Consider the following 26392-nt stretch of genomic DNA (forward strand, 5'->3'; position numbering starts at 1 on the left):
GCTGATACAAATGAAGTTATCATGGAATAAATACTGTGTTTCTGTATCATTGACTAGGCCAATCTTATTTTGCCCCTTGGAACACAGGACATGTCTAATCTTGGTTCCATTCAACAATACTCAAAAAAACATGCATAAGACTACTAAATCTCTGGGAGTATCCTTTTTATAAAAATAACTCTTTCTTCACTTATTATTCCTAATGAGTTTCTTCATTATGACTTTCTTTTTGATGTATGTTAGTTAAACATCATCTTGAATTGGGACCTGTAAATAGGACATGATCCTTGCTTTAAAGGATGGTTCTAGAATGAAACCCACAAGAAATACCAACTGTAAAATCTTCAATATTAGAATAGTGCCCTGTGGTAACCAAATCCACAGTGTGGTCATATGGCTGGGACAGTTAAGAGGTAGCATATTTACTTTTCATAAGATAACATTTCAAGGAAGAAGATAATTAGATTGATTAGGTCTTAACTTATTTGAGGTCTTAACTTATTAGAAGCTCACACTTAGAACTCAACAGATCTGGGATGCCTGGGTTGCTCAGTTGGTTAAGCATCTGCCTTCAGCTTCAGGGTCCTGGGATCGAGTGCTCTATCAGGCTCTTTGCTCATCGGGGAGCCTGCTTCTCTATCTGCCTGCCATTCCCCCCCTGCTTGTGCTTGCTCTCTCTCTGACAAATAAATACAATCTTTAAAAAAACAAATTAAAAAAAAAAAAGAACTCAACAGATTTGATTTTGAATATTAGCTCCCCCAATTCAAAGTCTAGGGCCTTAGATGAAATTTTTAATGCCTCATTTACCTCATCTGAAAGTGGAAATAACAATACCAATACCTATTTCAGAGGGTTGTTGTGAAAATTAAATGAAAGGACAAAGGAAATTACATGTTATGGTACTTCAAATACTGTAAAAGTTCAACAGGTAGCTAAACATAAGCTTGAATATAAATGCCAGCCAAATGATGAGGCATTTTCCTGGTCATACCAACTCTATTTGATTACACCAATATAAATTATACATACCCAAAGTAATAGAAGTTAAATATGCAAAATATGCATGTAAGTATTGGTGTTGTATGGATAATGAACCAACCTCAACATAATTAATGTGGCTATTAGTACCATAGGACCATGTGTCTGTGCTTCACTATTTATTATAACATGTAATCAATAGGCCCGTCTTTTTAAAAGATACTTTTTTTGTTGAGTCAGTACTATTTATGGGAAACTTTTCAGAAGGACAAAGGCAGGTTAGAAAAGAAATTTCTATTTTTTTAACATTCATCATGAATGTAAATTTGTACTATTTCATGGACTTATTCTTGGTGTAAAACCTTCTCATGTGTATAAAAATAAAAAAGATCCCAAATTTTTAAAAAGAGAGAAATTTCTAAAGGAAACTGATATTCTAAAACCTTCATGTACTCCTAGGTCTAGGTTAGGAAATAACAATTGCAGTGTAGTTGAAATGTGTGACAATGTCGGCAAATAGAAGATAATGCAAGCCAGCCTATGTGGCTGCTGCTGATGCCTGGGGGAAGAGATTTGCTAATAAATATTTTCAGCCTGCAGTTTTATTCAATTATCATACTATTCATAAGAATGAATGAGGAAAAGAATCTTTTAACCCAGAAGTGCTAGTTTCCATGTATTATTTCATTGTATGTGCCCAATCCATCTCTGAAATGCTGAGTCGGTCCGTGAAGACCTTCTAGTAAGTGACTATGAAGGTGACATCTGTACATTTCCAAACCAACTTGCCTCTGGCGTCTTTGTGATGCTCTGGCCTGTGATTCATTACTGCAGGACATCACAACCCTGTGTCCTACTCTTAAACACAGGATTTCTGTAACTGGGTCCTCATGTTTTAATCCTCTAAACATCAATCTCGTTTCAGCTACGTCTATGACTAGATAATCCCATCAGTAGGAAGTATATCTTCAATAAACTTGTTTTTCTGGTTCTTTGAAGTGATTTCCAAGTGATTTTTTTAAAAGATAACACTAAACTCCGCTAATCCGTTATTTTGCTTTTACAGTGGACTCTGTTAATATGCTGAAACTGAAATTATACCCTTTCATACATCAATTTGAAAGTTGTAATTTAGTCTATTTCTATAGAAATAGTTCTCGCCTGTAAGTAAAATTAATACAGTAGAATGAAATTATATTATTGGACTCTTTTTTTGATCCAAATTTAGATATGCTTTATAAAATATCATTTCATTTGAAATGTAACTGCATTCAAATAAAAGCCTGATATTATACAGTTATTCCACACTGAACAGAGAAGCTGTTCGTCTTAGCACTCAACTGCATATTTACTAGTCTCCAGACCTAGAAAACTTCAAATTATGAAGTGAGATAAAAGACATGGCGGGGGGGGAAGCCCTTTGGTCAGAAGGAGACATTAATCTAGCTCATATCTTGAAAGCCTGCTCTGGCCTGGGCACAGAGGTAGTCACAAATTCCGGGTGGACTTTACCATCCAGGGGGTAGAGGAGTAGAAAACTAACAAGTGGATGAGAGTTATCAAAGCCTAAATATTTGCTCGGAAGCTATGTTTTTGATACCAGCATTGGGGACCTACTTAGATTATGTGATCAGATAAGGCCTCACTGGGGCCACAAGGAAGGAAGAGCCCACAGAGGAACACCTCAGGTAGAGAAATTAGCAGTTTGCAAACAGCCTGAAACAAAATACTGACCAATAACTGAGGGCACTTCTCAGACAGGAGAGTTATATGGGTACAGTGGGATTGGAAATGGGAATGACAGATGTAGTCATTTCCGTCTTAGCTTGTATGAGACCGCATTTTGACCTTGATTGTGTCACGTGGGAAGTAGCTGAATGGTTTACCGCCGTCTTCCTCATGGTTGGGTATGCTGCAGTTCTTTAGCAACCGCTGGATAACAGCAGAGTCTAAAAAATTCAGATAGGATTTAAGATAGGATTTACTGATTTTCCATGACTTCCACTTGCAAAAGGGATTCTCCAACACCGACTGTATCATTAACTAACATTGCATGTTGTTAGATTTTAAAATGGAAAATTTTCTCCTCTGAGTACATTACTCTATATACAGAGATTTATATCCTTATCTTGACTCATCATTCTTGATATTCATGTAACGCTTCCATCTTGAGGTTTGGATAGCACTTAGCTGCCCTAATTTGTTAAAAAGAACAAGAATATTAAATTGAAAAGTTCAGGTGGGTCCGATTCTTTTGTGTCGCTCTGGAATAAAGATCACTGTTCCCAGTCACTGGGTACTTGAATTACATATCAGCCCTCTTTGCACACTGAGCACATTCAACATTGATTATCAGGCACACGTCCTTTGCTTTTGACCTCCTCACCCATTTATTCTTTGGTTTCTGCTGATGATGCCAGACCATAGTAGAACATGTGAAGCCAATAAGAACATGATTAGTTCCATTTAATGATAGTCGGCCTTCTGGTATGGTTTCCAGGAATATATTGCATCATTAAACCAGGAACCACTTATTTGCAAAATCAAAATCATCTGGTTGCTAATGTACTTTTGTTAACATATTGGTGTTCTCCATGGGGACGAAGGAGTGTGTTCCTTGACTGTGCTGGCAAAAAGAATCTGTGCTACGTTCTCCTAAGTGGGACACTTTTTAATACTAAGTTTAAGGTATTCAGTCTGCTAATCCCAGCCTTAGAATGGGAATTTGGTCATTGAGCTTTCTTAAGAAAGATAAAACAAGTTGTGTCTGCAGACCAGTGTGTCCCTTTGCATTTTTATTTTTTATTTTGACAGCCTACGAGTAATTGGTGAAGGATTTTGGCTGGCAGCCAAACTTAGAACAGTCAACTATTACAATTGTTTGTGTCTGTATGTACTCTCAAGTGTCTATGGTTGAAATGAAATAAGTAACGAGTTTGTTGACCACACTGCTATGTATCAGGATTTGGGCCAATGCTTTATTTACTCAGTTCTGACTCTTCTGGTGTATCTATTTTTCTGTGAAGTATTTTGTGTGCTTTATAACAAGTGAGAACAGATTCCTGATTTAAAGCAAAACTTTGTTAAAAAGATTTACATTTCCATGCAAAAAAATTAGATAAAGCAGAATGCACGCATGGTACTTGAATTATGCTAAGTAATAAATGTCCACTTAGATTTGGGCTTTAATTTTTATACATTTATTTAGCAAAATATTGCCCAAAATATGTAGGCAGAGATTTGGATCGGATTGACAAGAAAAACAGTTCTGAATTTCATAAAGCATTCACCAGGGAAACTGTATTGTCAGCAGCAGTAATTACAGTAGGTAATTGTGTCATTTACCCTGTTACAGACCACTGAGTGTGAGGAGCATGGGACACACCAGCTGTCACACCCTGTTAGCTTCCGCGTTCTGGGATTTGCAAAATCACACTAGGACTTACTCTTTGGTGAATGGGAGGAAAACAAAAATAAACTGAGATGAAAAACTATTACAGCTTTTATAGAGAGACTTTTCTAGAAAACAAAAAGTGTGAATTTCTGAAAAGTTGGAAGTCAGCATGGGCATTCCCCCTCTTTCATGTTTGTTTCTTACAATCAAAGGCTATTGGGCCAGAAGTATAACTAAGAACCAGTTCTGCTGCTTATTAACTGTGACCTTGAGTAACTCATCTGACCTTGAGCCTCAGTTTCTTCATGTGGTCAATAAAATACTTGTGAAGGGTGCACAATCTCTAAGGTTCACTTTGCCTTTTACAATTTTGTTTCTCCTGGGAATGAATTCTCTTTTAGGTGCCACAGTTAACACCAGTGAGCAAATTAGGGCCTCTGCCCTTGTGAAACTTACATTCTAATGAAGAGCACAGACTCTAAATACATAAGCAAACAATGCCATGGAGTAGAACAGATAGTGTTGTGAAGAAGGAGTCCAGGTAAGAAGGGGGTGCGAGGCAGAGCCTCTCTGAGGGGGCGCCCTCTGAGCAGAGACCTACAAAAAATAGGCCAGTGGAACATGAAAGTAGGTGGGTGGTGGGTTAATAGCATCTCAAGAGGAGGGCCAACAAAGTGTGGTGACTGTTCAGGGGACAGAGACTGTTTAGGACCCACATTGGCTGGGAGGGGGTGAGAGGTAGAGAACGGCTTCCCTGGGACACACTGTGGCCAGAGCAAAGACTGTAAGTTGCGTCCAGAATATGATGAGAATCAGGGAAGGGTTGAGAGCAAGAGGATATCGTGGTCATTTTAAGTTTTGGAAAAAATCATTCAGCCTGCTGTATGAAATAAAGGCCAGATGTGGGTATATTTGCAATTTAACAGAGTACTCTCAAATATATTGGTATTTGTGTGGCCACTTAGAAATGTCATGGAATTTTAAACTTATACTTTGTAGAGATACTAGGGAAGATTAATGATTACAAATGAGGTTCTTCTGATATCATTTTTTCTCTTAAATATTACCTTTGAGTTCCATTTTACCTTAGATAGTAGAGAATTGACAGGAATAATTTCATCGAAGGAAAAATGCTAACTTCATTTGTGCTGGCAAACTTGAGTTTTTGAACCCAATTCAGGAAAGACTGTGAGGTATGGTAATGTGTTGCTGGGTGTGATTAAACACAGGATAGTGAATAATTTTCTAGGTATTTTTGTCTAGAATCATTGAAGGGGAATAGAGAGAGGAGAGTTCAGGAGTATAAATCAAGTTAGACCTGAAGAAAGCCTTTTGTTCCAAGTATTCAGCATTCAGGCCAGGGGCTTCTTACAACATTCTAGATGGAGTTTTCTCTTCTGTTGGTAGATCATGCCAAACTGATTTATTTTTTATGCCTGAAAACATTCAATCAATGAACACGGAAGGAGCATTAATTTCTAGTCAAGCACTGCCAAGCACTCGGGGTATAGCAAGGGTATGTGCAGAAAGCATGGTGGTGATACTACGTCTGACTAGAGAGCTAGCAATCTCCTTTCAAAGCTGTATTTGCACTTCAAATACACATTCTATCTTGACTTAGATGTGTAGGGATGGCTAGGGAGTTGATTGGTGCCAATGATGGCAGGGCTGATTCTAACCGTTCTTTGTTATGTCAGCTAGAATATAAAAACAAAACACATCTTCCTTGTCATCAAGGAGATCATAACCTAGAAACAAAGAGTGGTAAATAAATAGCTGCAATCCAGGGTGTTCGGTGGTATGATGGAGGGAAGCACAGCATGCCAAGAAACCAGGTGAGGCAAAGATGCTGAGCCGTGAAAGTGATGAGGTAGCAAAGGGAGTGGGAATTTAAAGAAAGAGGACAAATCAATCTCTGTGCTCCTTTCTGTCCCCCAAATAAATATATGATTAACATTAGTATTGAAGTTTTCCTAACATTTAGTAATTCAGGAATGAATATATACATATATGTGTATCTGAATGATTTATGTTTTCTCTTCTAGAGAAGTCTGTGTCTCAAAGGTTTCCAATCACGATACCATCATTCTGTTCTTTTCTAGCTCTGGGACTTTTAAGAATGGTTATGTCCCACTTCCCAAATACTCATTTGACTGTGTGTCTTAGTCTGTTGCAGCTGTAACAAAATACCATAGAGTGGGTGGCTTAAAAAACAAACATTTGCTTCCTCCTAGTTCTGGAGGCAAGTCCAAGATGAAGGTGCTGGCAAAATTGTTGTTTGGTGACAGCCCACTTCCTGGTTCCCAGATGACTGCCTTCTCTTATGTCCTCACATGGTGGAAGGGGTGAAGGAGCTCTCTGAGGTCTCTTTTGTAAGAGCACTCATCCCATTCACGAGGTTTCCATGACTAGTCATCTCCCAAAGGCTCCATCCCCCTAATACCATCATACTGGGGGTTAGACTTCAACATGTGAGCTTTGGGAAGACGCAAATATTAGGTCTTCATTGAGTTTATCATGTCTTGGAGTAGAATGGGCTGCAGATGGAGAATTCGGAGTCAGGTGAGAAGACAGAGAAGCAGAACTGATCAGCAGAGAAGTAGTCATCCTTAACTCGGTCAGTCTGCCACGGAGGCCCAGGATACTACTGGCGCCAGCAGCTCGGTCGCGGCAAATATTTCCATTTTACCCCTTGCCATCTTCCTTTGTCCAACTTTATCTTAAAAGGACATCCTGAGTGAGTGAATGGGTTTTTATCATATGTGAGAAGATAAGTGGGACCTATTTAAATAACACGGAAAGCAGGAGCCTTTCAGTATGTTTCCGTGCCAGTTGTACCAGATCGAGGCCCCTGGAGAAGGAGCGGGAGGGAAGACAGCAGAGATGAGGGAGGTGCTGGGCGTAATTAGAGGAGGGAAGAATGAGAGCCATGAGTACAAAGAGCCAATGTTTTCCCCAGAGCAGGACATTGCTGATTGTAATTAAAATACACACTTGCAGTCGGGAAGAAGATTATGAGTTACAATTTTTTAAAAACTTTTCATTGCTACTGTGAAGAATAAAAGAAAGTGGGCTGAGTAAATTGGAGAGGAGGGTCAGGAAACCTTGCAGTTTGGAAGCAAGGGCAGAAGTCGAGATGTCAGAAGATGTATAGGAAAAAAGAGAAGGGAGGCTAAGGACAGGTAGGATCTGGATTCTTCCTCACTTGTTCCTGTGCTGCTGTTCCCTGAGCTATCCATCTTCCAGTCTTGAGGTCAAATTTCTACTGAGAGCCAGGCAGCAATCTGATCGGGCTCCCAGAGGACAAATAATAGGGATAAGGAGAAGGGAAGAGTTGTCACCTTGTTGAGGTGGGGTGCACACTACTCAGGGAAGGGGAATGATGACGGATTGGCAGATAAAAGTCTTTCTCCAATTCCTCTGAACACTTCCAGTGATTCCTGGGGCAAGAGCCCCCGTAGTGAGAAACAGAGAGAAAAGAATCACTGCATTTGAAGGAAACTCATCAAGGAAAAGTGAGTGATTCAGAATGAGGTTTAGAGTAAAGCCATTTCAAATTCTTGAAAAGAATATAACATAAAGAGAAGAGGCACTCTAACCATATTACCAGAAGAGAAAATCCTTTTGGATCTTAGAAAAGGCGGCTTTCTAAATGACAGAAAAAAGATTTTGCTATCCTCCTAAATTGGTTCCCGTCTCTCAAGAACTAAACAAAACACAGGTGTAAATGAGTCCCCATCTTGCTACCTAACATCTGTACATACCCAGTGCAGAGAAATGAGGTACAAACATACATGTACATGTACACACACACAATACTCTTATATGATATATTCATGCACACACATCTGTATGCATACCCATAAAGAGATACATTTATGTGTATTTTTTTAAAGATTTTGTTTATTTATTTGAGGGAGAGATCCCAAGTAGGCAGAGAGGCAGGCAGAGAGAGAGGGGGAAGCAGGCTCCCTGCTGAGCAGAAAGCCCAATGTGGGGCTTGATCTCAGGACCCTGAGATCATGACCTGAGCTTAAGGCAGAGGCTTTAACCCACTGAGCCACTCAGGCACCCTGTGTATTATTTTTTATGAGGAAACAACAGCTATAAATATCTTCAGGAAGAAGATTCTGCCTTATTTTTCTTATAACAATCACAACTCTAAGCATAGAACTTGACACATTTGTAATATCAGTAAGCATTATTGCAATTAGAAATATTAAAAGGTATTAGCTCTAAAATGTCAAAGATAATTAAATGCACTGTACACAGTATACACAGAAGTTTGAAATAGAAGTTCACAGAAGATGTCCATATCTGATGTTTTATCAAGGTTATGGAAAAACAATATATATAATTGTTCCAACTAGAAAACAGTCTCCTGTCTTGTATTTTGCTGTGGTAGAGACTCCAATAATACACTGTAAGAGATAGATATTTGTAATGAAGCTCATTTTAAAAGTTAAGCCACAGAGTGAAGAGGTTGATGGATTTTCTTTGTCCCATAGTCCCAACACTTTAAAATTGAGGAATCATTTTATTTTCTGTAAGATGAATTGTCAGTATCTGATCCAACTGTGGAAATCTTCTAAGATCACTTGAAACTGCAGTGGGAAGGCTGTCTAGGTTGAAATACTGTGGTTGTTTTTCCTAGATAATTTTATATTTTATTTTATTATTTATTTATTTTATATTTTTAGAGAGAAAAAGAGGGGAATGGGGCATGGGAGAGGGCAAGAGAGAGAATCTTCAGCAGACCTCACACTCAACATGGCGCCCAACATGGGGTTCGATCTCACAATCCTGAGATCATGACCTGAGCTAAAATCAAGAGTCTTTGCTTAACCAAGTGAGCCATCCAGGCACCCCATTAATTTCATATTTTAAAAATTCCCTTTTTATATGCTATGTTGTTTTGAGAGTTCTGGTATAGTTTCTTAAATATACTCTTTAATCTTATTAGAGTTTCTTGTGGGTATTAAAGCAGAGCAGGCCTTAAGAGCTTTCAGTGAAAGAATAGATTACATGGTATTAGGTGGGGATGATTTTTTTTTTTTCCCAGCAGAAGTTTTTATTAGCTTAATGAACACCTTTCCTTTCTTTCCAATACATCTAAATAAATGGAAGAACATGCCTCTTCCCAAATTTAGGGGGAGCACTGACATGAGAACATAGGAGCAACAAGCTTGAACTTTTTCTTTGGTGAAGTTAAGTATCATGGTGTCTTAAGGCTTGCATAGGTACTGCTCTAAATGATAAATCCCAGACATGGTACACGGACTTGGGGTGGATACAATGTAAAATGTAAAATACTGCATGTGAAATACTCTGAGAAACTGAAAAGGTGTATTTATTTATTTATTTATTTATTTATTTATTTATTTGGTAGATTGAAGCCCATTATTCACTCAGGTACTTTTAGCAAGTGCCCAAAATGTGTCAGGTGTTATGGCAAGAACTGGGGATTCAAAGATCTCTAATAAAAATTCTCTGTCTCAAGGAATATACTGACTAAGAGAGGATGGGCAAGAGCATGAGTAATCCCTGACCATGTGATAAGGCCTCGTCTGATAACTCATGAAACATCAATCCAAGTGCTTTGCCTGCATCACCTCAGTTAGTCCTTGCAACTCCATGAAGAACATCATGCGACAATCCCTTATGTACAGTTCTGAACTCCAAAAACCAGACAGCTCTAGAAGTTGAATATTTATTTTTAAAATTCATTTGGAAGCAAAATTTAATCTGGTGGGATGCTATTTCTCATCTTTGTTTATCCAACGTGAAATGAATAGTCATACTTTCACTACAGAAATACTGGTTTGATTACTGAGTACTGTCCCAGATCCTGCTGGAGATTTTACTCACAAATCATTTTTAGGCCCATTTAACAGAGGAGGAAACTGATTTGGATTAAATTAAATGATTTGCCCAAGATGTGACAGCAAGTAAAAGGCAGAGCCAGGATTGATCAGAGGCAACCTGACTCCAAAGTCCAAACTCTTAAATATCTTAAATATCGTGTATTTTAGCTTTCAAGTGCTATGAGGGAATTGAGCACAAGCTCTATGAAGCTCATCTAAGTTTTAAGGAAAGTTTTCTAAAGAAAGAGGCATTGTTTGGCTAGAGTGGGAGATGAGTAGGAGAGTTAGACAAAGAAAATGAGGAAAGGCTTTCTGGGCAAAAAGCAGGGACACTTGAAATATACAGCAATTGGCTGATATTTTAAAATGATGCAATGGGGGAGTTTTACGTGGTGCCCTTTGGTGAAGAAGCAGTGTGTCATAATGGAAGTCTTGGTGAGTAGGCTGTGCCTTGAAGGCTGGTAAGAACAATGGTATAGCTCTGAAAAAATTAAGAGAGAACAGAGAACGGGGAAGAGAGAGAGAAGATCACATTTTATTTGAAAAGTCATTGTGATAATGGTTTGGAGATGGACAAAACAGGAGACAGTATTGTCATCATGAAGTTATGCAATATTCCAAAGGAAAAGGAAATATTTCGTGCCCAAATTTGGGCAACTGAAAAGCAGGGGGATGAGGAGAGGGGCGAGGAGTTTGGAAAGGAGAACAGCCAAGGAAGTAGAATCCTGATGAATTGGTCCCTGGATGTAGTGGGTGACAGGAGGGGAAGAGAAGTCTGTGGTGACCCCCAGGTTCCGGGTTGGGGAAAGAAGAAAGTCTTCAGGGTGGATTGAGCTACAGATTCATCTGTGGGTGGGACATCTGAGAATGTTCCTTCCTGGTGACCTGGTAGTCTTCTGTGAAGTTATTGTTAGGGTTATGTGCTATGAGTGAAGGACTGAGGATGGGGCAGGCATTTGAAGAGAGAGCAGCATACCTGCTGAGGGCAGTAGAAGAGGAAGCAGATGTGCAAACTGTCACTATAGAGTATCTTGAATATTGTGCGTTAGCAAATCTCTAAATGTTTTGCATGTTTGATTGAGATACACTTTATAGTTACTGATTCCGTCTTTAACAAATATTCATTGGAGACCAGTTTGTGCCTGTCATTAGGGGATGTCAGGAGTCATTGACGAATGAGATCTAAGGTTTGCTATCTAGGTGTTATCTGACAGTTTGGGGGTGGGGAGTATTTATTCAGTTGATTGTCAGCATCAATAGAGTAAATGCAATTTCCTAATACGACTTTGCTTTTATATTTTGACATCTATTTTTTTCTTACCCAAACCAAACCAGACCAGACCAAAATAAGAGCAAGAATAACGAAGTTCCTAAAAGTAAGAAACACTCTTCTCTATTCGTCTCACCACTCACTCCCAGATTTGAAACTTGTGTTATTTTCAAGGCCTTATTCTTGGTTGAAAACTGATTTGCTGTGGTTCACCCATCAGTTCTATGTCGAAATTTACTCCTCTTCCACCATCGTTTTCTCCATTCTTCTTCAGGCCCGCTCCTCAACACAGTTTCATTCCATAAAAGCGTAGGGATAGGGATGAAGAAAATGAATAAGACAAGATTCCTGCCCAAAAGAATCGAGAACCTTATGATCTGGCGCCCGTTTCCTAATGATTCTTCCTGTAGGACTTCCATAGGCCGCACGCGTACATTGCTCAGCTGGGCGCTGGCCAGGGGATGAGCTCTCAGTTTTATTTGTTTTGCGCCCAGTCCCTTCCTCCTGCTCAGCGTTGTGCAGACTCCTGTCTCAACTCCCAGGGATAATCCAATTCAGACTCAAAAGAAGAAGAATCAAAAGGAAGAAAGGACTGACAATGTTGGCTTGCTACCATAGGACACCCACTTAGTTAAGGAGACTGGGTCTCTTGTCCTCCACACACGGCTGTTCCTTTCCCTCCAAGTCAATGCCCATCTTACCATGCACTTTTCACTGTCCAGCTGAAGAGGCTTTGTTTTGCCTGCCAGATGAAGTCATGTCGCATTCCTGACCCTCTCCACACGGATGGCTCCCTGTTCCCTTTCGGTCATCACCTGTGCCGGCTCGGCCTCTACAGGATCTGCCATGATCCATAAGCTTTTACCTGTTGCACCCATGTTCTCTCCATGTGGAATGCTTTCCTCCATCTTTCCCCTTTTCCTCTTAAAACCCTTCCCATCTTTCAAGACTCACTTGTTTGGCCTACTGCCTATATAAAACTTTCCTAGACCTCTCAGTCAATCCTCACCTCTCCCTCTTTAAGCCCCACAAGATCATTATTTATAAAGGTTGTAGCTTTTTAAAACACAGAAGGCAAATCCTGGCCTTGTCACTTCCTAGCTCCATGTTGTTGGGCAAGATACATATTTTCTCTAAGAAAGCGTTGTATTCCCATTTGTAGAACAGGAATAATAATAGTGCCTCCCAGGAAAGACTTCTGTGAAGACTGAAGGGGATAATGCGTATAAAATACTTAGTACTGTACTTGATAACATCTAGTAAGTGCCTAATAATCAGCAAATGTCATTAAAGTTACCCGTATTATTGTTTTCTCTCTTAAAGCACTAAACGCTTTAGAGAATATATCATAGTCTTCTATTCATATCACCAATCCCGTGATAGATCAAAAGTTTCTTGAGGTCACGAATCCCAGTTCATGCCTCTTTGCGTTCTCCAGAGCACGCGCAAATCACGTGGAGAAGCTTCATAAATGTGTTGAAAGAAAGAATACAAATCAGCTGCTGACAGTTACAAGAATTTTGTTGCCCTACAATGTGTTTGGATAAAGAGTATTTCATGAAACTCCAGAAAAAGCAAAGCAGGTTTTTTGCTGTAAAATCAGAATTTGGATTACCTTGCAAAATTCTATAAAGATAGAGGGGAAATTTGAGTGTGCTTTGGTTGTTAAAATGCTTGATCAAATAAGGCTGAGGAAGAGAGACTGAGCATACCAGTGAAAGCACTAGAAGAAAATAAACCAAGCATGTCAGAGGAAAGTAGTCTGAACAAATTCCTAGTTGCCAAACAAAATGAAGAATAACAAGAAGTCAGTATTGAATTGGTGTGGTCAGTGAACGGGAAACTTGAGCAGTGAATACAAAATACTTGGCTGTTAAAAATGCATTTTAGTGGGTTTGCTGCCAATGTGGGCATTGAATAGGGTTAAAGTATAATTTCTTGTAGTCCCTTTAATAGTGTTAAAATTAGGTTTCAGTTAAAATGACATTGTGGTATATTTTCCTCTGTAATGTAAAGTGAATAAGGTAATCGTAAGAAACAAAATGAATAGCTTTTGGTAAGTATGATAGCAGGCATTTTTTTCTCCCTTGATGTAACCATTGAGAGTAGTACATTTTAAAAATCAAAGACATGTCCCAAATGCATTTGATTTCAGAAACGATTATGAAAAGAGAAAGCTGTGTGAGACATCTGCATTTTCTCACAGAATTGAAATAGAGAAGAAAGGACATTATTTAGCTAATAAAGGCAAAAGAAACTTTCCCACTGAAGTACATAATAAGATGAGAAAGTAACTAATATTTATCAAGTGACTATTATTTGCCAGGGTCTTTACATCCATCACAGAAGTTTACTCTTTACAACAGTTTTCTAATCCAGGTCTTAATCTCTTCATTTTAAACTTAGAAAGACTGGCTTACTTTCTCAAGTAGTTCAATGAGAACTGGGAGAAAATGGCATAAAAAATCAAGCTTGTATGTGTAGGAGCTCCTGGGTAGCTCTGTCGGACGGTTAAGCGTCAGACTTTGGCTCAGGTCATGATCTCTGGGTCCTGGGATCCGCCTGGAGTAGGACACCATGCACAGTGGGGAGTCTGCTTCTCCCTCTCCTCCTTCCTCTGCCCCTCCTCTGGCACATGAACACTCGCTCCCACTCTATCTCTCTCAAATAAATAAAATCTTAAAAAAAAAAATCAAGCCTGTCTAGAAAACTTACGTATCACACTGCCTCTCTGCTATTGCTCATTAAAATAGTACATAATTTTCTCATTTTTTTCTCCTTTGTCCTTTATATTTAGTTATGGTCCCAGTACAGAACAGTTGATGGAGGACATTTTAAACCATTCGGTGAATTGTAGCCATGCCCCAAGAGTCAGTAGTCATTAGGACGTGCATGTTTTGATTGCAGGGTTATGTATTGCTGGTGACAGTGGATACAATTTCTTCATAAACCAGACCACTAAACATCGAGGGCAAGGAAGGAGGGTGAGGAAGGAGTTTCAGTACTTTTTGATAGACCCCCAAACCCTCTATCACTTGTTGAATTGTAATACAGAACATTCTTGAAATTCAGTTTGTGCTCATCTTGAAACTCCATAGAATAATTATTGTGTGACTAAAGTAAGGAGCTCTGGACAAGTCCAAAGAGTTGTTTAGTTGGATAGATAGAAATGGCTTGTTTCATCTGAGGACTCACAGTGTTGCCATTCTTTTTTTTTTTTTTTTAAGAATTTATTTATATATTTGAGAGATAGAAAGCAGGAGCAGAGAGGGCAGCAGAGGGAGAGGGAGAAGCAGTCTTCCCACTGAGCAGGAGCCCGATGCGGGGCTGGATCCCAGGACCCTGGCATCATGACCTGAGCCAGAGGCAGATGCTTAAGTGACTGAGCCACCTAGGTGCCCCTTGCCATTCTTTTCAGAGTAAAATAAGAGGTCTCAGTATTGCAGACCCATGGCCTATCTTGTTCTGATGGCCTTCACTGGCTGGTATGGGTAACTATATACTTACTTTGGTAGGAATAGGTATGAATGAAACTCAGGGGTGAATTTCCACAACCTTATTGATATCTTACGGCCAGCAATCCAATCTACAGAAATATAAGAGGGAAATGACTAAGCAGCTCTACATTTTTGAGATAAATCATTCTTCTAAACAAATAGTTTGATAGTCTTATTTAACAGCCCCTCAAGAATAATTTACACTTTTGCGGGCTTTCTGGCTCCAAGATTTATTCAGGCTTAAGCCTGAGGGAACTTGTTTCCGGTTTCTAATAAGCAGATAATAGTTAAGACCTGAGGTAGGTTGTCACTACATTTACAGCCATATCCTGCCACATTCAAAGAGAGAATTTACTCGTTGTAAATTTATATTATAGTAAACACTTGGGTCGGGGACAGTAAAGAAGATTTCTTTGTGGCACTTACACCTGTATGTTAATGATAGCTGCTGTTTTCCCAACATTTCTGAATTTGGGCAGCATAGACAATATAATTCTTGGGACTGAAAAGAAATCCTTCAGAGGAAAAGAAAGATTCTCCGAGGATAGTGAAGGTATATTATAATCCATTACCTGAAGAGCAGAATCTAGAGTAGAAAGGTGGCAGAGAATCTAGTATACTGCTTGGTGGGGGCCGGGGGGGATGGAGCAGAATTTACCAGAAGCAGTGGGCTTTCTTATCAGGACCTGGCCAGGTGTCAGAAGAGAAGACCCTTGGATACTGGGGGTGTCTGTTTGCCAAACTGCATTAATGTTGATCTTCCAGAGATTTTTCAGTTGGGGGAATGGGTGCTTGAGTCTAAGTTCTCTGAGCTGGTCACTTTGTTTTACAAACATTTGTATTTGACTGTATTGGTATCTTTCTTTTAAAAACTCTCAGTCTTGTGAAAATATAGATTTTAGTATGAACAGAAAGTACCTCAGTGCTTTGCCCTAAAGAGTTCTATAATTTTAATAGTGCACCTAAAGTCCTAAGAATACTAGATAATAGGGGTGCCAGGGGTGGCTCAGTTGGTTAAGCATCTGCCTTCAGCTCAGGTCGTGATCCCAGTTTTGAGTTCGAGTTCCACGTCCAGCTCCCTGCTCACCCTGCTCATTGGGGATTCTGCTTCTCCTATGCCTTATGCTGCTCCCCTTGCTTGTGCTCTCTCTCTGTGTTAAATACATTTTAAAAATCTAAAAAAAACAAAAACAAAAAAACACTAGATAATACAAAAGAGAGAGAGAACTTCCTAATTTTGAAGCAATGGAGGACTCCACATATGACAAGAAGACATTAAATGACTGTAAACATTAAAACCCAAAACCTTTGGGCAATTACAAAGAAAAACACTGGGATTAAAAAAAAAATAGATTGAGGGAAAAAAAAAATAGATTGAGGGAAAAACAAACATTAAATATGTCAGGCAGCCCGACTGCCTGGCAATCAATAAACTAGGTTTTGGAGTCAGATGTGATTCACAGCTCTACTTCTTAATAGCTGTGTGATCTCAGGCAAGCTACTTGACCTCTCTACAAGCCTAGTTTAATTTTTTTTTTTTTTTTTGCAAATTATAAGATTCCCCATTAATATGAGAATTAAATGAGATAGTATGCATGCAGTAAGTAGTAAACACTGAATTACAGCTATGGTTATTAAATCATTCAGGATCATTCACATGTGTAAGAGGCTCAGTCAAGATTCCAAAAAGAAAAAAAAGGAAGCAAATGTACATGAATGCTGTTTCATTTTGGAACCTGCACCTTCCCAACAGATGTCACAGTATCCACATCAAATGCTCCGTTCTCCATGAAGTCATTCTTGAATTCCTATCTGTCCTAACAGAAATTATTTCTCCCCCTTTTGATTTCTACTTCTCTCTGTAAACAGAGATTTCTTCTTTACTTCATATTTCTCATTACAAAGCCACATTTTAAAAGCATTTGTGTTTTTGTCTTATCTCCCCAACTAAAACTGTAAGCTTTTTGAGGGAGCTACCACTTATAATCACAATTTTTATAATCACATTTTTAATTCCAAAAAAATTTGAATACACAGTAGACCTTGAAGAGAATTGTATGTAATTGAACTGAAGTGTAGATATATTTAAATTACTTTTCACTCCTATTTTCTGTAGTATTTGCATTTTGTATCAGTGAAATTCTTGAATAGAACATTTGCTATGTGTGTTGCATGTCTGTGTTGAAGTCATAGTAAGAAAAGCTATGTGAATTTTAATGTGGCCGTTTTGTCTTTAGATAGAACATTTATTCTGGAAACAGCTCAATATGAATACCAAATTTCAAGCTCAATTTAAGTCCAACTGTATGTAACTATGACCAATGACCTGTTAGGTATAGAGTCTTAAAATGATTTTAGAGACATTAAGCTACTCAGGTTAGGAGTTCATCAGTGAAACTGAAGTATTATTGTTCTATGTGACATTTGCATTTAGATAAATCCAAGTGTATATATTATCACTTTTTTTTTTTTCTGTAGAGGCATTTGAATGTATTGACCCTTGTCACTGGTATGAAATCAGTTTTACAGAGTACATAAAGATGCATAGCAAATTATGGCACAAAAGACAGATCTTTGCCAGCTAGCAATATAAGATGATTGATTCTACATATAATGTATTATGATGATTGACAACTACATTACTTTTGTTTAGTACTGTTGAGTGATGTTTTCTTCCTGCATGTTTATTTTTTCCATTTTATTTAAATTTAAAATGTATAGATACAACGTGTGATCAATTTTGATTAAAATAACCATATGCAATTCTTTTTAATGAAGAACATTTAGAGAGAGGCGTATTTGGTTACAATCCCAGCTTTTATCTGGACTGTCATGTCACATGAACAATGAAAATTTTAACTGAGAATGTGAAAATAGCATTGAGTCTTAGGAACTGGATATTGTGAACATCAGATCTGAAATGTCTGCTTTTCAATATATATGAAATAACACTTGAAATTCGTTTACTACTGCATCCTGCCATGCTCCTCTCAAACACTGCAACATAATATTGATTTAACCTTATCTTAATATTTCCCTCCTTATTTTATTTAATTTAACTTATTGTATGTTACAAATGTTAGAGAGAGTATTAAAAAAGGAGAGGCTGACTGGTGGGTTGCTGGTAGAGTCCTTAGGGATATGTGAGTCAGGGAAAGGCTAAGAAGTTGACATTTGACCAAAACTGGACATAGAGCAGCAATAATTATCTATTTATTGAGATGACCTTATAGAATAGAATATTTTCTCCTTGCCTCATTCATATTCTGTTTTGTGGAGGGCTATCAAATTAAAGTTAATTCTTCTGTGAGACACAGGTATTTTTTTAAAAAGATTTTATTTATTTATTTGAGAGAGACAGAGCACAAGCTGTGCAGGGTAGTGTGGGCTGCAGAGGGAGAAACAGACTCTCCAGTGAGCAGGGAACCTGACATGGGGCTCGATCCCAGGACCTTGAGATCAGGACCTGAGCTTAACCTACTGAGCAGACACTTAACGCACTGAGCCACCCAGGCACCTTGAGACATAGGCATTTTTAAAGACTTCCTCAGGTCACAGTTTACTGTTAGTCAATGGTTCTAAGTATAATCAACTTTTAAGGAGTGTGAAAAATTTTAAAGTGAGAGTGTAAAGGAATTAATATTTTCTGTTTTCGAGGTATGTCTTGCTACCTTAAATAATTTTTGAAATATCCCAAACAAAATACCACCACAGTAAAATTAGTTTAGAAAAACATTTTCAGTAGCCTTCTGTTTGTCATCTTGTCTACAACTAAACGAATTAGGATTGGTTTGAGTTAGAACAGCAGAGGAAGTATCCTGTAGTTTTCTTCCTTTGGTCATTTATTCATTTAATTATTTATTTAAGAAACCTTCTTTGAATGCTGAAATAAAATACAAATAAAAACACAAAATTCTTGGGTGGCTCAGTGGGTAAGGGCTCCATGATCTCAGGGTCCTGGGATCGAGCCCCGCAGCGGGCTCTCTGCTCAGCAGGGAGCCTGCTTCCCCCTCTCTCTCTGCCTGCCTCTCTGCCTACTTGTGATCTCTGTCTTCTCTCTCTGTCAAATAAATAAATAAAATCTTTTTTAAAAAATACAAAATTCTTGTCCAAAAATTAATGGTTCCTCGTAGGGCACGAAGATGGAGAATCAAGGAGAAATAGACATTTCTGATAAAATACAATAACAGAGCCTTATCTATGGTGGTAGGGTAAACAGCCAGCAGCCCCTAACTCTGCAGGAGGGGGCAAGAATGGTATTTGCACATAAAACAAGACTTTTCAGTGTGATCTTTAGAAGTGGTAAGGGTTTGCCTGGAGAGCACCCGAGCAGGCACCCCAGGCACAGGGAACAGGAAGGTGTGTGCGGGTATATTTCAAAACCTGAGGGCGCCTGGGTGGCTCAGTGGGTTAAGCCGCTGCCTTCGGCTCAGGTCATGATCTCAGGGTCCTGGGATCGAGTCCCGCATCGGGCTCTCTGCTCAGCAGGGAGCCTGCTTCCGTCTCTCTCTCTCTGCCTGCCTCTCCGACTACTTGTGATTTCTCTCTGTCAAATAAATAAATAAAATCTTTAAAAAAAAAAAAAAAAAAAAAAACCTGAAAATTTTCTTTAGCCTCAAATTGCTCGGGAGCATGCTTACTCATTTCAGTGACCTCGAAGGTAAATGACAACAGGGGTAGCCAGATCCCAGGTTGTGTAATTAATTAAAGTGTGTGGGAATCATCATATTGGGGGCGAAGCTGCCTCCTGTTAGGCCCCTCCTCTACCCAGTGAGTTCCATCTAATTAAGAAGACAACCAAGGCAGGGATGAAAACAGCATCCAATCAATCAGCAGCTGTCTTTAAAGAGCCTACGGCTGTCCATATAGAGATTTATAGATTAACTGCAGCACTTTGAATTGCACTGGGAAGAAAATTGGCAGCAGGTGCAAACTTCAGAGTCTAGATTTATTTTGCTTCAGGCAGCCAGACCCAGAGGTAGGTAGACTGCCCATTCCTGGCCCTCTGAAATTTGGTAGTGGTCCAGTGGTAGCCCCAGTCAGGAGACCTATGTAAAATCCAGGTTCTTTCAAAGCTATTGTCGATGGGCATGAATTCAACAACAACTATGAAAGTTTCTGATACCAGATAATAAAGGTAGAATTTCCTACACTTTGGGAATATTCAGCCAGGGATTTGGAGGATAAGATACCTATTTGTGCAGTCCTAAAACCTTAATGATTGAGAGCTCTCTTTCCTCTGAAAGACTATTGGGAATAATATCTAAGAATTTTATTACAGGGCTATAGTTCAAACTATTATAACTTTGCACTTATATATAACACAGGGCACAAAATGTTAATCTTTATTTGAAAAAAATATAGCATTGTATTTTAGCATTGAAATAAGTGATTTTAGTCTAATCTCAACATGCCCAAAGCAATTTTTTTTCAAGTTATAAATATATTATTATTAAAATGTATTGTCTGGGGGAATGCATATATTGTCTAGAATATGTTGAGTTTGAAAAAGGAAAGCAAATATTTCTTTCTGCTTTGATGATTTATATCCTAGCGAATTAATAGCTCAATTAATTTAAGTATATTAAAATATATTTTTAATTTTAGGGCTAAGTAGTGTTTATATAAGAGACTAAGTGATTTTCCTGAACTAGTTTGTATAAATTTCCTTACTTATGTTTCATTTCCTACTCATCTTGATTTTGATTTCAGATCTGTTTCCTTTCTATATGTACTGTATTTATTCCACATATTTACGTTTTTGCTGAACATGGAGCTAGAATTCTGATGTTACCTAATGCTCCTGTGAACTTGAACAGGCGACTTAAGCACTCGAGCCACTATTGACTCATTTTTAAAATGGTTCTAATGATATTGGTTCTGCCTCTCTCACAGGGTGCTGGGACAGTCAGATGATTCAGTGTTTTCTAAAGTGTCAAGTTGCCCACAGTGAAAGGAAGTATCATACCGATTGTGTGTTTTAAAGTTTGGATTTGCACATATCATAAAAGCAAGTTGTCTTCTTTAAAAGAACTCTTGACACTTGATTTGCAGAAGGAGAGAGCTTCCTGCGGAGGTCAGATAACTCCCCCATTATAGCGTGTATATCTTTGAGTCTGGAAGTGTGGGTCCGGCTGACAACTGCACTCTACTAACTCCCAGAGCTTCAGCTCTATTTTTCTGCAGGCCGGGATTCATGAAGCAATACAATTTCACATCCTTTCCTAGCACCCTTTTCATGCTACACGATGAAGAGTTAGGTAGCAGATTTATTTCATGAGAACAACTCCCCCAAATGTCAGCCACAGAGACTGTATAGAGCAGCTCAGCACCTCAGCCATCCACTTCTGAGAATGATCCACACTCTTGCCTCTCGTCGTCTTCCATTCCTTCCTCCTCTCGGTGGACCTTCTGTCCAAATCCTTTTGCATTCAAGGTTTGTGGCTACATAAACTATGTGTGTATTTCAAGAGGAGTATGCGATGCTTCAAAATAGGAGCCCTTCTTTAATGTATACTTTGTGGAAATCTCTGTTTGAAAGAAATACCATGCAATAACCGAGATTCAGGGACGGTTTAAAATGCCGTCTCTTTGAAAATCTATCTTTGAGTAACAAAATTGTATTTCTCATTCCAGAACATGATGAGTGTATCACAAATCAGCACAACTGTGACGAAAATGCTTTATGCTTCAATACTGTTGGAGGACACAACTGTGTTTGCAAACCAGGCTATACAGGGAATGGAACCACGTGCAAAGGTAAAAGGTCTAAATGCCAGTGGCTGGACTTTAAGGATAATACAGTGCATCTTCACCTGCCTCCCCTCTTCTCCTCACCGTCATCTCCCTTCTGAGTACTTCCCATCTCAGTCTTCCTCCTGGGTTATGTCAGTGTTTACATGGCCAAACTGTTCAATGACGTTGATGTAGCGTTCCTTGACCTCCACCACAGTGGTTTCTATCTCTGTTCTTGTCCAGCAGACCATACCCATAATCACACCTGGACACTTTTTGTTTTAAAAGATTTTATTTATTTATTTGATAGATATCACAAATAAGCAGAGAGGCAGGCAGAGAGAGAGAGAGAGAGAGAAAGAAAGGAGGGAAGCAAGTTCCCTGGGATGGTCCCATGGACCCTGGGACCATGACCTGAGCTGAAGGCAGAGACTTTAACCCACTGAGCCACCCAGGCGCCCCACACCTGGACACTTTTGATTAGAACTGTTCGACCTTCAAAATCTCAAACATCAACTTTTTGTTGTTTTACCCCAAGTCCTTCTGCTTCCAGTTGGCCCACTCTGTTCTTTCCATGACTTGCTCTTCAGTTGTGCGGGTACATCCAATTAACAGCATCACATCAGCTATAGAAGTAGCTGCATTCCTTTGATCCTCTGTTTTCTTCCAGGTTGCCAGTGTACTCCCAGGTTTAAATACTTGCGTGTGAATCCAAATGTGACAGCTGTGTTTGCTTGTTTGTTTGTTTGTTTGTTTTTTTGACAGTACAGTCAGCCCATTTTTTCTACCACCAAAGTCCACTGTGAAATATCTCTACTGGGGGTTGTCTGATAGTGTTTCTTCTCTTCTCTCTTTTGAGCTATTAAGTACTATTTAACTGAGAATATTGGGTCTCTACTTGTTGTGGTTTCCCATTTTTGCTGCTTTGTTAAAACCAATCAGTAACTCTTTTAAAAGTCCTATGGTGCCCAGATGTTCCTTTCATCCACATCGGTGGATGTTCTAGCTGTAATAAACTGCTATCCACTAATTTACTCTTTCACCGGTACCCTCTGTTGCTTCATCAGGTAGGCTTAAGCTTACCTACTACTTCACAAGGGGAATAGAATTTCTATTTTAGAAACTCCACAAACTCCTGTAGGCTAAAATCCATATTCCTTATTAGGCCATATAGGTTTTTTTTTATGATTTGTATAAAAACTACCCACTTCTCAAATACATGTGTGCCCATTAGCCTGGAGTTGACTAAAATTATAATCTTCTATGACACTGTATATATAGGAGGTAGAAATAAGTACGGATGGCCCATGAGCAAGGGTCTTATGACCTAGTCTCCAGTAATACAGTGGAGGTAGATAGCGATGGGCCAGAGGATTCCTCCGCTTTGGAAAAATCTATGGGGATCTTTAATTTAGAGCAGTGTGAACAGGCCTACTCACTTTAAGGTCTAAATCCCAAAAGATTGTGCCAGAGAAACTAGATTAATCCTGAGAAAAGCCAGATGTTTAAAGCCCATTCATGGTGTAACTGAACGCCTAGGACTACCTCAAAGCACCCAGATATACTGAAAATTGACAAAGGAGAGGGGTTAAGATTTCATTTGGGAGCCAAACTTCTCACTCTTATTTCTCTTTCACTCTGACTCCTAATTAAACATGAAGAATAAAGTTATAGCATAAGGAACTCTTGCAATCATGAGCAGATGCAGACAGGTAATTCTTAGCTTTGAAGGAAGGAGAACTTCCATGGATCCAAAATTTCTGCTAGAAGTTGAGCCTCTAGGTTGCCTGAATAAAGACTCTCTAGTTCATGTGTGTATTCCTGCTGGGAGTGTCAAAAGCTGAACGATAAGTGGTGTAGATGTAGGATCTGAATCATTGAGTCCTGTGCTGTGTCCTTGCACGGGATTTCCAGGAAGACACACACATGGTTTAGCAGATGGACCCTTTATTATTTATGAGGTTTACATTCTCAATCTCTTTGCAAATCCTTGGTGACTAGGTGCTCTTTTTGTCTGGGATGAAGACAGATTGGGACCCACAACCAAAGAAGCCAAATGTCCTCTTTGTGCCCTCTTCCTTTAACTCAGCACCAGAATCCCAGATGTCTCCATTTTACCACTCTGAGAAAGTACATCCTAACTAATGAGAGGAAGCGCGTGCCAGAAAACTAGAGAAAATGCTTTTACCCCAGTGCCTGGAACAAGCTGATCTAATTCATCCATTACAGACCTTGCCAGGCTGAAGGAGTGGCTTTGGAGCCTTATAGAACCAAAGAACAAGCTAAAGTGGAAACAGAAGCATCTAAGGGTGCTCAGGGTCACCCATCTTATTTTTCTCTCCTCTGAATTGGGCAACACTTCAAAAGGGCACCCTTGCAATGGCTCAGATCTTGGTTCCTTTTCCTACCCATAGACGAATTCACCTCACTCACAAACCGACTCTAATACAGCAGACTTTGCGATACCTTTGTCCTTAATTCTGGATCTTGACCTGTCCTCAGCAGAGGAATGCAAGGCTCTTTTCACTATAGCCAATTTTTGCCATTGGCTGGTTCATCACAGGGACTGATTTAGAACTTTGTGAAAGATGGGGCATTTCTCTAATACTCTGGCACAATGTGTAGAATGATCAGAGACTCATAGGAGTCAATCATTTTCTATTTCCTTACCGAGTCTTTAGATGGTAGTTTGCTCCTTAAGAAAACTCTAGGATAGTTTCCGTTTTTCATTTCAAGCTAGACTATTACAGTGACATGCAACTCTAATTCTCATGTACTTCCTGTTGTGTGAGGTTACTGATTTTTGCTAAAAGAAAGTTTAGTGTTTTATTTTACAGGTGAAATATTTCTTTAATGTTGAAAAGAGTACTGCTTTACAAATTGGGTTGACGTTTCTTACCTGCATGGAAAGTCTTAGAGGAATTTGAAATTATAATAACATATATAATTTGATGTCCACATCCCAAGGGAATAAAGAAAAGCTGGGTTTAGAGTAACTTGGACTACTTTCTTCTAAAATGCTAACATCATGTATCTGGATTATTTTTAGCATTTTGCAAGGACGGCTGTAGGAACGGAGGAGCTTGTATTGCCGCTAATGTGTGTGCCTGCCCGCAAGGCTTCACTGGGCCCAGCTGTGAAACGGGTAAGAATATCATTCCATCTTCTAGAAAATGAATTTTTACGCCTGTGTATAAAGTAATCCATAAGGAAAATAATGTTTCAACTTTCAAGTGGGTCTCAAAGCATGGCACTATTAATAAGGGAGTGTTGAGAGTGAGGAGGTGGTACGTGTCAGTGTTGCACGCATATTCACTGGGCATTTCCCCAAAGTCATTCTATGGAGGTTTTGCAGCTTGTAACTAGGAGAATATTGGACCTTTTTAGAAAGATATGTGGGGTTGGCCAGGATTTTGTGACTTCATAATTCGTTTTACTTATTTGGAGCCTATTTTTCCCGGCATCTGTATGACTATATTAAAGGATAGATTTCAAGTTTATGGCCAGATCACTTTCTAGGACCTACTACTTCCTGCCTCCACATTTGAGAAATGTAATAAGTTTTTGCCTGACTCATTTAATATTCATTCATTGTTGTTTATTTACAAAATATTTAAAGTTTTCTACTTTCTGATTATTCCTCATCCGAGTTCATTTTGAATTCATTCTTTCTGATGGATGCTAATACTAGAAACTAATATATACATGTATTATATATTATATAATATGTATAACTGCATAGTCTGTATATATATCTTATGAACCACAGTAAGATATTTTGTCAATTGAAAACACAGCGTGAGAACATTGGCTCTTAAACTAAAATCATGTCGATAGTGGTTTTGGTTGCTTTAGGTTAAGTGGATTCTGATAGTAGATGACCTCAGGAAAGCCCATTATTGTCCCTAACAGAAAGCTGCTACTCCAGGGATGGGTGGTTGCCATCTTACATTACTTTCTATAAATCTCTGTGTAATAGATGTGCGTGTCCCGTCTACTTGCAGAGTAGTGTGGTTTAATAAAAACACTGATGGAAAAGAACATGAGACAGAAAATGTTCTGGACCACTTGAGAAGTAAAAATTTTCCTGAACTGGTCCTGTCACTGTGCACAGAAGGATACCCGCAGAGGGGTTTGCATCACTAAATTGTTTCTTTCTATACATACCTCTAAGTGATAATCCTAAAGCTTCAGGGACAATTGAGTTATGAAGGTCTCTAATAGAAAATGGATGGTGGCCATCTTTGATATGTAGGACTCTTTCTTAAGGGGATTATTTCCTAAATCAGGAGTTCCAAACTCACTGTGCATGTTACTCACACATGAGGCTTAACTTGTTAAAAATACAAATTTCTGGTAATTAACTATCATAGGATTTCCTAGGTCACAGTCAGGCACTTCTGGTGTTGTGCTTCTGCAATGTTTCTATCCCATGGTCTCCACCAGTACACCCGAACACACCAAGGTAGCTGACAGTCCTCCTGTATATCCACACGTGTGGTGACCATGTTTCCTGAATACAGTATTTGGTGCTGCTTCTGGTATAGAGTCTGGATACAGAAGTACTGGCTTTTTTCAGGACATTTCAATGGTGTGTAATTTTGAAGTAAATTTCTTTCCCAGAAAATCTGAGATGAATAATGGCCATGCC

At 39.0% G+C, this 26392-nt stretch overlaps 1 protein-coding gene across 6 annotated transcripts in view; it reads left to right on the forward strand.

Annotated features, from left to right (window-relative positions):
* NELL2 (neural EGFL like 2) overlaps positions 1-26392 on the forward strand; it is a 399234-nt gene that overhangs the window by 272283 nt on the left and 100559 nt on the right. For all 6 annotated transcript variants that reach the window (XM_013063029.2, XM_013063030.2, XM_013063032.2 and 3 more), the window contains 2 exons: positions 21643-21765; positions 24791-24886. In XM_013063029.2, coding sequence (XP_012918483.1) covers positions 21643-21765; positions 24791-24886 — 219 coding nt within the window. The remainder of the gene's footprint in view (positions 1-21642; positions 21766-24790; positions 24887-26392) is intronic.

This window comes from Mustela putorius, unplaced genomic scaffold, assembly GCF_011764305.1.
Source record: "Mustela putorius furo isolate JIRA1106 unplaced genomic scaffold, ASM1176430v1.1 tig00537227_pilon_pilon_pilon, whole genome shotgun sequence".
NCBI classification, from domain to species: Eukaryota; Metazoa; Chordata; class Mammalia; order Carnivora; family Mustelidae; genus Mustela; species Mustela putorius.